At 44.4% G+C, this 12,169-nt stretch overlaps 1 protein-coding gene across 1 annotated transcript in view; it reads right to left on the bottom strand.

Moving 5' to 3' along the window:
• tle2a (TLE family member 2, transcriptional corepressor a) overlaps window positions 1-9,825 on the bottom strand; it is a 38,835-nt gene extending 29,010 nt beyond the window's left edge. Inside the window, exon 1 of the mRNA XM_070831769.1 lies at window positions 9,576-9,825. Coding sequence (XP_070687870.1) covers window positions 9,576-9,599 — 24 coding nt within the window. The 5' untranslated portion in view covers window positions 9,600-9,825. The remainder of the gene's footprint in view (window positions 1-9,575) is intronic.
• Between the last annotated feature and the right edge of the window lie 2,344 nt (window positions 9,826-12,169).

Raw genomic sequence — 12,169 nt, 5'->3', positions numbered from 1 at the left:
AAGCGCAGACTAGTTTTAATATGACTCAGTTAGTTTATTAGAGGCCAAATTCTTGTGACTGTTTCAAACACTATTTGCTCTTTTTTCCGGCCAGTAATGGGAGGTGTACAAGAAAGAGGGAGGCAGGACATAGTTAGAGTCTGATGCCAAGAGGGATTGCTTGAGCTGACAAAAACCCCAAATAGCAGAAGGTATTGCCTAATACATTTTAATCAAGAGTTCCAAGAATAAACCTATAATGTTAATTTTAAGGATGATTTTCATACTACAGATCAAGTTGAATCTTTATAAAGATTTCTGACATTTGCTGATAAAATGATGTACTAGTACGGGAAGTGGACACTATTACAACCCAGTAGATTGCAGATACACCTTGACAACCAATGCCACACAACATATTTCCCCAGGAGGGTAATAGAGGTGGGCAATTCATTTTTCTCTAATGTGCATCCTTAACTGCTAGTCATGTAGCTTCGCTTGCGTTTGTCTGTCTCCCTGGGGATTTATTAAACTTCCTTGTGCAACTTGGAATCAAGAAAGATTGCTCTTTATTTTTATTCATTTGTTTAAACACATTACTCCTTGCAGGTTTGTCCATTACAGCATTTGCAAGATAAAGCCTGTTTGTTATGAAAATCTAAGGCTAATCAAACTGGACAGTGACACAGGAGCGGAGTTTTCTTCCCATCACGGTTAGTTCCTATTTAAAGTATGTCTTTAAGATGATTTTAGGAATTTATGTTGACCAAAGAACACACTGCACAGCATAAAAACGACACGACTCACTTCCATAGGAAACTCAAAAATCTGCCCACTTTTCCAGCTCAACAAAATAGCTTAGAAGACAGTAGGCATACATGTGGGTAGCCCTGAATGACAGCAGTAATGATTAATTTGGATTTTTTTAAAAAGACAACACACATTTCATATCTCGATGTCCTACACATCAACGATGTCTGTCACGCATTAATGATGTTTAATGAACAAGTTAATCACAACATCTCTCTCAACTCAAATGCCGAAAGAACGCCAGGGGGAGTGGATGAAAGACGCTCAAGGCATTTGCATGTCGGCATGACGAGAGAAGAGTGCGCCACAGACCGTACATGCATGTGCAAGGAATCATGTATGGCCACGTGTGTGCAGATAAGTGACGGCGTGAGAATTACCAACGGGCAGATAAACAAGCAGGTGAACCACTATTGGAGAGAAAATTAAATACTGAGGAAAGGAGAGTGTGACTAGAGAGGAGAGGTTGGAGGGAAAAATAAAATGGATGCAAAGTAAAAATAGATAGTATGGGTGAGACCAGCAGGTGTGAAAGTCAGAAGTATACAGAAAATAGATGAGTGAGAGTCTCTTTTGGAAGGAGATGGAAATAAGAGAGAAGAAACTGGAAGAGAGAAAGGAACATAGGAAAGGAGAGAAAAAGAAAGGAAAGGAACAAAACAGAAGATAGGAGAGGGGCTGTGGCCTCATTGTTCCCCTTTCTAACAAGCTGCTCTCAATCTGTCGGCCAGATCCCCCTCCTAGAGCACAGACTGCCACACACACACACACACACACACACACACACCCCTTTCCCTTTACACATAAACCCACCATTACACACATACACTCACACACACTTCCCCCTTGCCTTTACACACAAACCCACCATTACATACACACATACCCTCTGTCAGTCTTGCTCACACGTACACACTCCCCTTCTCACACACAAAAACCCATGATGAACCACACACACACACACACACACACACACACACACACACACACACACACACACACACACAGTCTCCCCTCCTCTTTCACACACACAGAGCAATTACTCTTCACAGGAAAAAAAAGAGCACCAAGGCCATTTTATATGAGGATGGAAGGAGGAAGAAAGGGACGACTATCCCTCTTCTCTCCTTTATAATCACTCGCTTCGCCCCCTTTCTTTTCAAGATTTTTCATGCTTTTCTTTTTTAACATAGTCATGTCTCCAGAGGTCAAGTGAGAGGAGAGTGAGCATCTTCTGCAAAAATGAAGTAATGGATGACACTATGGAGAGCTGGTCTATTTTCTGATGCTCAAGAGGGGAGTTTTGTGGGGTTTTTTGTTAGGTAGAGGAAACCACTGTCTGTCTCTCTGTTGTCTCAGCCACTCAAGACCCTACGCACAACTCCAGACTGCTGGTTAGGCTTGTCGTTATGATGATTCACACCAGACCAGACCGGACGCATGTGACCGATGCAGTCTCTGAAACACAGGGAAAGCCTAGAGCCTATTCCAGCATACATAACCCTTTTCCTAGTCCTTACATCTCCTATGAACCAGTACTAATAGTCTGTCCCAACTTCTGATCCAGCAAACAGCTGAGCAGGCTTTAAAGTGAGAAGTCAGGTCATCAAGCTGACCTGGTAACCTCTAGGGATAGATCTAGGCTGGGAGTCTCACCTGATAATCCTACACTCTGTTATCCCCTCCCTCACGGACGTGTCCTGGCTGGGGAGCAAACAAGAGGCATGCCGTCTGCCCTTGAACAAAGCTTACATAGAAATCGTTGTTACACAATTACAGGCCAGATCTTTCTGTGGCTCACATACTCATCGAGTCTGGTTCCATAATACTGAGGAAGGACTGCCTGAGATTGGATGGCATGAGGAACGAAAGCTTTACTCCGATATGATTACAGATCATGCGATTACTCATCTGTTTACATAAAAATCAGTGGGGAGGTGTTTGCAGGCCCCAAGCAGCCCGGCGTTGTTACCAGCACCACTGCGATCTGTTCTGTCCCAGAAAGCCAGCTGAGAAAACTGAGGGCCAAAGTTAGGGGTTTGAGGCCACCTATTGCACAAGGTCAATGAGAAAAGCGCAGACATGACCGCGTCACATCACATTCATAGCCGTTCACACACAAACACATTCTCACTAATCTCTCTCTTAGCCTGGAAGGCTTAAGTCAATTGCAGTGATTAAATGAGGACCTGATGATTGATTGATTGAAGAGTGTGAGCCACCTATGGGAATAGAAATTATTCTAAATCAAACATCACATCCTTTAGTGGGAGGACAGGAAACAATTCAGTAAGGCCGTTTTAAACATGCTAGCACTGTGCTAGCAGGTCTGCAACACAACACATTATAGCCAAGGTCACAAGCAACAACATCCATAAATACAAAGCCATGAACACAACTGCACAAACTTATGTATGTGCACAAAAATCTGGTGCAAGTGTCTGTGCACACATTAAATTCTGATGTGAAGGGACCATTAACCGCGTGGTATTTTGTGATTGAAATCATTCCTGTTTTCATTCGAGTTACCTCTAATTACACCGCAAGCAATAAACCACTATGACCTCACATCCTTGCTCTAACCCCCCACCCTCAAAACATGTGCACACAATCACACACACACACAAAGATGAGACAACACGCCCACTACAAACACTAAGTGGATGTGTGTACGACGCAGTTTTCCACAAGTATTTACAAGCACACGTGCTCTTTATTGAATTTGCATGACTGTAGCTCCTACATCACCATCAACAGGGATCTGCAAGATGTGTCTCAATCCTCACTGACCCACAGTGATACAGAATTTTCTAATGGAGCTGAAATGGGGCCATCAGCGTTATGATGTGGTTGTGTGACCGTAGGAATACGAAGTTCACTTAAAAAGGGACAACCCTCTGTGTCGTCCTCGTAAAGCTGTGGGAAATGAAGGGAGAAACAGATTTCTCTCGAATGGCCTCTTACATTTTCCTTCCTTTGTTTTGCAATTTTTAACACTGATCATTTGTTTTTGTTGTGTAGCATCAAAGAAAAAAAGACAAGATTCTTTTATATGCAATTGCCACATTGGCTGCCACATTCTTGTTTCTTTTTTGCCATATTGCATTACTCATTACAGATAGGAAAACTGATTGTGCCCAGTTTTAATAAGAAAATCTAGTTATTACCAAACTGTCACTAGTGACAAAATAAGTTTACTCTAAAATAAATGTAATCTGTCTACGGCCACACTAGAAGCTCTATGAGACTGTACTTTGAGCTAAATGCTAACGTCACCATGATAACATGCTTACAATGGGAATGCTAACATGCTGATACTAAAAAAGGTATGATGTTTACCATATTGACCATCTTAGTTTAGTGCGTTAGCATGCTAACATTTATAAAGTATAGCTGAGGCTAGTGGGAATATCAGGTTTAAAGATATTTGGTCATAAAACAAAAACTTAGCAGATTGAAATTTTGTCCTAATGGAGACGCTGCCTGAAAAGTCGGTGGGGTTCACAAAATTATTTCAAATTCAATCTGAGGTGAACATGCATGTAACATATTTTAGGACAACACACCAAATAGTTGTCTAAACATTTCACTCAAAACAATTGTCGACCTCATGGTGGCGCTAGAGGAAGTCAAAAGATCACCAAAATCAGTAGAAAATCAATTTATCCTCTGGGAACTACAACATTTGTACAAGCCGATTCATATAGTAGATGTCAAGATATTTTGCAGTTTACCTGATAACCTGCTGATGGTTCTATAGGAGAAGGATAACCAAAGTCATTTGGATTCATTCTCTGGGTGGGCACCATGAATGTGTGTTCAAAATTTCATTATAGTCCAGCCAATAGTTGAGATATTTCTGTCTGGACCAAAGCTGTAGATCGACTGACTCATTGCCATCCAAAAATACCATGCCAAATGTTTGGAGTACATGTTTTTTTAAATTGTTTAATCTGACCCGATCTATCCGTCTGTATCCTTTAGCTGGGAAGATGCTGTGCTGCTGCCTCCCTTCATATAGCTCAGCCCATTAGTCAGGCCACTAATTACACTGCTTACCCACAGCGTCGATCATCAGAGTAAACACCCACCAAGCGCTCGCTCTCTCTCATTCCCTCTCTCATCCAACTACCAACAAGGACACATTGACAGTAGGTCTATCCAAGAATAGCATTCTTGAATGTGTATATCTCTGTGTATCCACCCACACATACCCAAAACACACCTCCCCATCTCTGAGGGCCACGAAACATGTCAATACACTGTCCTTTCTCAAATCCTTTGAAGTTAAAGCTTCTTATATCAAAGTATTCAAACAACTGTCAACGCTCAGCGGTGATTTGCATTGTTTAAGCGGCTTGCAGTGGGAAAGAAAAGACGCAGGTTCGTTGCCCCCACCCCCATCGTACATCAAGTGGCTATCTGCTTGGCTCTGCGCTGGAGAAACGTGCTGGTAATCTCTGAATGATTCCTGCACTTAGAGGGGAGGGGCTGCCAGGCACCTGTTTCATTAGCACCACACATCTTTCTTCCTCAGCCCCCCCGAACACCCTCCACCTCCCCATCCCTCTCTCCTTCCTCCCGCAAGCCTCGTTATTCAAATTTCCCTGCTGTCAGCCCACATTAGCGAAGCGCCACAGTTTGCCTGTCAGCTGGCTTAATTGCTGGAGGTGCCTTCTTTTATTAGGTAACCCCCTCTGCTCGTTTGTTCCTTCCACCGAGACGCACCTCCACAACAGCTTGTGTAAACCTGAGATCCCTTCAGTCTCTCTTTCCCTTCATTTTCCTCTCCCTCCCTTGCTCTCATTGTTGGCGGAGCAAAGCAGGCGAGCTCCTGATCGATAGCCACACTCTCACCACTGGACAGGAGTGGTGATAAAGAGCTAAAAGCATGCTAGGACTGGGGAAGTGGAGACTGGCTTTATGCTAGCTCTGATGACAGATAGGAGAAGGTGTCATCTCAGTCACTCATTCAGAGCACTCTCTCCTCAACAGCCTGTCTCCCACCTGACGTTATCCATCTTCGCTGACTAGATATTAATTCAGAGAGACCACCTCCTTGAAGTGCTTAAGGGGATAATTGGTGATGGGAGACTCGTGCAATATTTAGGCCTTGGTCACATTTGAGAGTGTTTAATTGAAAATCTTGTTTATTTTTTTGCCTCCCTCCCATAATGCATTACATTTCTTGTTTTGTTTTTTCCTTCAGGGTCGCTGCTGATGTTTTGGAGCTCAGCTGTCAACTGTGTTAAAGTTCAAATTTGGGCATTTAAGATTGTTGACACCCACGTGTGAATATAAAGAAAAGACGGTGCACCAAGGTCGACGCGGTGTGAACAATGGCATCAAGTCAATAAAGACTGGCCAGTGTTGGATGTTTAACGTTCAATTTGTATTACGCCATCAATGTTACATTTGGTTTTGAAGTAAGTATTTGACTAATTACACAGCTTAGGTGACATTAACGCAAGTCTAAAGTGCTTGAGTCTGTAGTGTTGCAACATGTTTGTTAGATAAAGACATTAGTAGGAATAAATGTCTGCGACTGTTTGAGTTTTTGTGTCCATGGAGACTGTGCTAAACAAAATGAGCTTTTCAAGATAGTCTATTGGGAAAAGGAAGTGCAACAGCGAGACAATCAGTCATAAACAAATCCACTTCAACTATATTATCTAAACTATTTGCAAGGAAAGTGTGGGACAAACACATTCAAACTGTTTACAGTGTGTAACAATAACAACAGCTACAGCACACACAGTAGCTCTGACTAAGTTTAAGCTGAAAGTAGCTCTGAAAAATCTAATGAATGTTTACAGTGGACAGCCTACCACCAAATCAGTGGTTTAGATAATATGGAAAACACAGTGACTTGTTAGAAACCTGTGTGTTAGCTGTTTACCCTAAGAGATTATGAAATATTATCAAAATGTATGAACGGCGGCTTAATAACCACAAATGTAACAAACAATAATCTGTTGACAAACCCTTCCCCCTGCCCAGGGTAGCGTCCAGGGGAAAATGGCTGGTAAAAGGCTGCTGGTAATGTACCGACTAATCTTATTGCAAGTTTTGAAGAGGTCTGGTCACTCGCTGATGGTTCTTATATCTCCCACAGATCAGCTCAACTTCCTTTAAGCTACAAACAGGAAAGACTAAGAGAGCAGGGGCAAACAGACAGACCTGGGACATCACTTAGGTGCTGGTGAGGTACAGCAAACCTGCTACTGCCACCATTTTGTCTTTCTAATTGTATTTAGAGGCAGTTTATGTCTTAGTTTTGCGTTACTTCAAGGGGGCCACACGTGTATATGTTCACATGGTTAATATCATTGCAGGCCAACAACAAAATTGTTAGTTTCTGATTTGAATATAATTTTATATTCTGCTTTGATGTTTTCCTTCCTCTTCTCCATTTCTGCCCGTCTACAGTCTAACCAGCCTTGTATGTTTCTGCCATTGTGGCAGAAGAACACTGAGGATTTAAGACAGCCAGCCATGCCTGCCATGTCCTATACACTTCTCAGCTAGTCTACTGTATTTCCTAAGACCATCTGGGCGCACACAAGGGCCTCAAGAATCTTCAACAATGTCTCCATGTTGTGCGTTATGTAATGTGGACAGCACAGCGTCTTTACATCTGTGCATGTAATTAGATTCTGAATTTCTGGTGAGAACACATGCTAGATGTGCAACATGTGATTAAAAATACTGACTGAAATGTTAATAGTGTGTCTGTTCTGCTTCGCACCATAGAAAGCATGTCTTATGAATCTGTGTGGGGTCTTTAAGGTTGAAACAAGATACCACAAAGTTTGTATTTACAATCATGGAAAAGAAGTCAGGCAACGTTACACATTACCTGGCAGATATCGGCTAATAAAGTCTCTTGTTCGGGATCTGAACACGCACCTAAGCATGAAATGAATGTAGCACTATTCTTAACTATAGCTTGGTAAAAAAAATAACTATACATGTGTTAATATGGGTCACATATCTTCACAGCAGACCAGTAGCCAGTGATGACAGGTTACTGCCAGCCTAGCATTTCAGAGATTAAACAGTTGCTGGGTTGAGTGGCCCTTCACGCCGAGGCGAAAACAAGAGCTACTGACGGACAGAGACTTTCGGAGGACGGGTGTCCGACATGGTGCTGCTGAGATCTACGGAGGGCTGAAATGAAACAGGGCCGCTGGCCTAAACATTCCACCCAGACCCGCCGCAGTCTGCTCCTCTCACCCTGGGACGCCTGCCCATACATTAAGATGTGGTTTGGAGCTCTCACAGGAACACAGTGAGGAGAGGCTGGATGAGAGGGATTGGGTTTACAGTGCAAACCACAGAGCCACAGTCTGCCTCCTGCCCTGCCTCCCTGCAGTCAGCTATACTACATACACAGCTGCTGCTGCTGCTGCTGCTGCTGCTGAGTGTGTGATGTTTGTGTGTGTGCTGTATGTTTGGGTAGTGGAGACTCAAGATCCTTTTATCACTCAAAGGAAGTACAGGCTGCAATAGAAGATGCAGCGATGATGATGATGGTAGAATAATTTAAGCATTATGCAAAACACACAAAAGCTACAAAATTAAAAAACAGTTCTGGGTTCTTCGACTGCATGAATGAATTTGTGAGAAGAATTTAAGTGGCAAACACATTGACATGAAGTTCACAATGTGATTTCAAAGCATGGGATGTGAATGTCAAAACAGTGAGGGGCGGGGTGCAGGGTGGCATGGCTGAGGCACGTAGATGAGGGTTAGGCAAATGAGCAGGTCTTAATTGATACTTCACACAGCTGGAGGACCAGTGTTTATGTATTTCAGCCGGCTCAAAAGCTCTCCACCTAACTTGACTAAAACAAATTAAATCCATGCAGCACGAATTTCATTCCTAACCTCGCGGAGATCCATCTCAAAACACAGGCAGCGTGCCAGTTTTCTTTTTCATCTTTACAGCCACATCGCTGGCCGTTATAGAGGACTTGTAGAAATCATGTTTAGCTTCTTTTTTTGAAGAAGAAGAAAAAAAAAGGGGGGGGGGGGGGGGGGGGCTTCTAGTTCTCAATCTATCAAACCAGCAAGTCAGGGGAGTGAAGGTGGAGCACCTTTGATAAGAAATAAAAAAGCAAAAGCAGATTTTCTGGGAATGAGTGGCACTTGAGAGGGGCACACCATTGAGTGAAGGTGTCAACAAGCCAAGCTGACTCACTTCCCCTCCCTCACAGGCCCGCGAGGAAGGGACGGACAACACACACACACACACACACACACACGCGCAAACACACACACACACACACACACACAATCATCTGGGTCAACTCCACAATAGTATGGGAGCAGAAGGAGGCTCCATGTTTCTGGACTGGTGCTGGTGGTGGCCACCAAGGACAGGAGACTCTCACACACAAAAGGCTCTCAGCAAAGTTGGACGCTGTTGTTAGTGGACTCTGCCTCCCCAAACCCCCACTGACAGCAATAAGCCTGACCTTCATAAAGACAAAGATTACACAGGGCGGCGACGGGGGCACAAACACGCTGCTGTGTTGTTTAAAAAAAAAAAAAAAAAAAAGCAGCACGTTGAGTATCATATTATCCCCACAAAGGAGTCCCCGGAAATACACTGCGAGGATGACAAAGACAAACAATTTCGGCTTGCACTCTCTTATTGAGGCTCGATAAGGTTTCGAAATCAACCTGGCGTTTATTACAGACACGTTGTGTTCAGCGGAGACTCCACATATCAGACAATAACCTCGGCAAACGCGTGGAACATAGCAGCGTAGCCTACTCACCGGTGGTCGGTTTTGAGGAAACATTGTAGCCGCCGACTTGTGTGTCTCCGTGTGTTTTTTTTTTTTTGTTTGTTTGTTTGTCCTTCTTCTTTCTCCCTTTTGGGGCGGAAAGCTTCGTCGAGAAATACGAGCAGCCGATGTGCTATTGTTGGTCTCAGAGAGGCATTTGGCCCGGTTTCAAAGGTGATGGCAGAGCTAGTCTCGGCTCGCTCATTCCTTGCTTGAAGACTCCTTTGTTCTGGGTTATATCTCCAGCCCCAAACCGCACCGCGCTCGACGTGCAGCAGCGAGGACGGCCAGAGCAGAGCACAAACACCCGACCGGTCCCGACGAGCTTTTCTTCCAAGTCCTCAACTTCGCGCTTGCGGCAATTGTAATATCGCAATCGGGCTCCCTCTCCGACGTTTCTTCGCCGTCTGTAGCGTAAAGGCCAGAGGAGGGGGGGGGGGGGGGGGATGTGGTCTTGCTTGTGGCTTCGGAGACGGACACACCACCGGCACATTCAATGCAGCCGCAGCCTCTTTTGTCTCGCTCGTTGGCCTGCACTCTTTTCACACAACACTCCCAGTCCCTCACTTCTCTCACTCCCCCCTTCTCTGATCCTCAATGGGACATAACATATGAGTAGCTTTCTTTAAGGAGGGGGAGAGCTAAACACACGGTTTACTGCGCCCCCCCCCCCCCCCCCCCCCCTACAGTTTGTTTAGCAAAATTAATAAGCCGGCGATGCTTTCCCTAATGCTCTTTTTTTTAGTTCAGAAAAATTAACTCAATCCGATGAAGCCTTTAAAGTTAGAAATACTGGGAAAGTCAGAGCATCGAGCGTTCACACAATGCTATTCTTCAAATAGCCTGATGTTGTTTGCAAAGAAACCTTTGCAGGATTTGTTCTCTTGTTATTGTTGCATTGTAATTAGGTTCATACTCATATAGCCATGCAACTGAAAATCTATCCACACAATTAGGATGTTTTAATTTTATAAAAACTGCAGATTTTTCTGTAGAAAGAAGGGGGGGGTGTTCAGTGATTGAATGAAATCTCCACGTGGGGCTCGGCCTCGGCACAGTAAACACTGGTAAAATGAGCCAATGAGCATTGAGAACACCCACGTGGGGCGAGCTGACCGTTTGTTGATTGGTGGGTACAGGTAGCACAATGCACCGCACGTCAATCAAGCAGGCTACAACTGCTCAGTGAGGTTAACCCTTTCCTGGGTGTTTGGGAGTGATTGAGAACAAGAGGGGTTGTGTGGTGGCTGTATCAAGATTCAGTGGTTTTCCTTTTTCTCCCCACAAACCGTCAATGCATTGAAAAATCTTACATTTTGTCCTTGTCGATGTGGAAATAAATAGACTTTGCTCGGAGGTCTTCATCATCCTGCTCATTTCTAGATGTCAAAAATTAATCATGACCACAGCCGTCTGACCAAACGCGGTCCAAATGGATCTAAATCAGAACCAAAGAAGGCACCAGAATCCACAGAAATACAATAGCGACAATGCTGCAATGCTTGCATGACTATATATTGAATGTGTGCATTGTTGTTACCTGGAAAAGGAGAAATTATTCTGGAAACGAAGAGAGAAATGGTGGAAAAATTGGTATTCTAGTGGCATGACCCCTTTGGCGGGGCTCATAATTAGAGAGAGAGATATTGAAAAAGCAATTTCTGACAGTGGAAATCACAACCTGCCAGAGGTGGAGTTGGAAAATATAGATGGGTGTGTGCGCGTGTGTTTGTGTGAGAGTATACATGTGTGTGTGTGAGAAAGAAACAGAGAGAGGAAAGGCAGTGGGGGAGGGAGGGAGGGAGGAGAGAAGGAGGAGGAAGAGAATAAAGGATGAAGGACAGCAGGGGGGATGCTGAGAAAGACGAGCCAGTAGGAGGGTTAGAGATTGAACGAGAGGGAGAGTGCACACGGGTGATGAAGAAAAAGGGTGTGTGTGTGTGTGTGTGTGTGCGCGCGCACGTGTGTGTGTGTGTGTGTGTGTGCACCCCTGTTACATGTGTGTGTGTGTGCGGATTGTGTGTGTGTGTGTGTGTGTGTGTGTGTGTTGAGCAGACAAGTGAGGGAATGAAAAAGAGAGAAGGGTGAGGGGAGCAAGTGGGGAGACTGGAGAGGGAAGGAGAGAAACAGGGGAAGAGGGAGAGAAAGAAAGATTTTATTGCCATTTTTTCCCATGAATTTTAATGCACAGCACTGGTCTCCCTCCCGGATTCTGGGATCACATTTATTAGAAAAAAAAAAGTCATGAGGAATGCAGTGCTTTGCAGTCTGCTGCTGCACAGGGAGATGTTTCATGTGCGCGTGTGTGTGTGTTGGGGGGAGTGCTTGCTGGGCTGAGCAGCGGGGCGGGGGTGGTGCTGGGGGTGCACAGGATGTATGAGGCTGCGTTGCGTTGTGCTGTGGGGAGGCATAATAATATAGATGATAGAAAATGATAAGTGAAGGACACATATTATTGCTATTGGCAGGTCAGATGAAGGAGTGTGCTACGTGTGTGTGTGTTGGCTGAGCTCCAGTGATTAAACACACCAGGTCCACAGTGCCCTTCTCTCGTCGACAGAGCCTCAGAGCAACGCCACATCAAA

This window comes from Pempheris klunzingeri, chromosome 6, assembly GCF_042242105.1.
Source record: "Pempheris klunzingeri isolate RE-2024b chromosome 6, fPemKlu1.hap1, whole genome shotgun sequence".
Taxonomy (NCBI): domain Eukaryota; kingdom Metazoa; phylum Chordata; class Actinopteri; order Acropomatiformes; family Pempheridae; genus Pempheris; species Pempheris klunzingeri.
The sequence above is the reverse complement of the archived record's forward strand: the minus strand, read 5'-3'. Positions and strand labels throughout refer to the sequence as shown.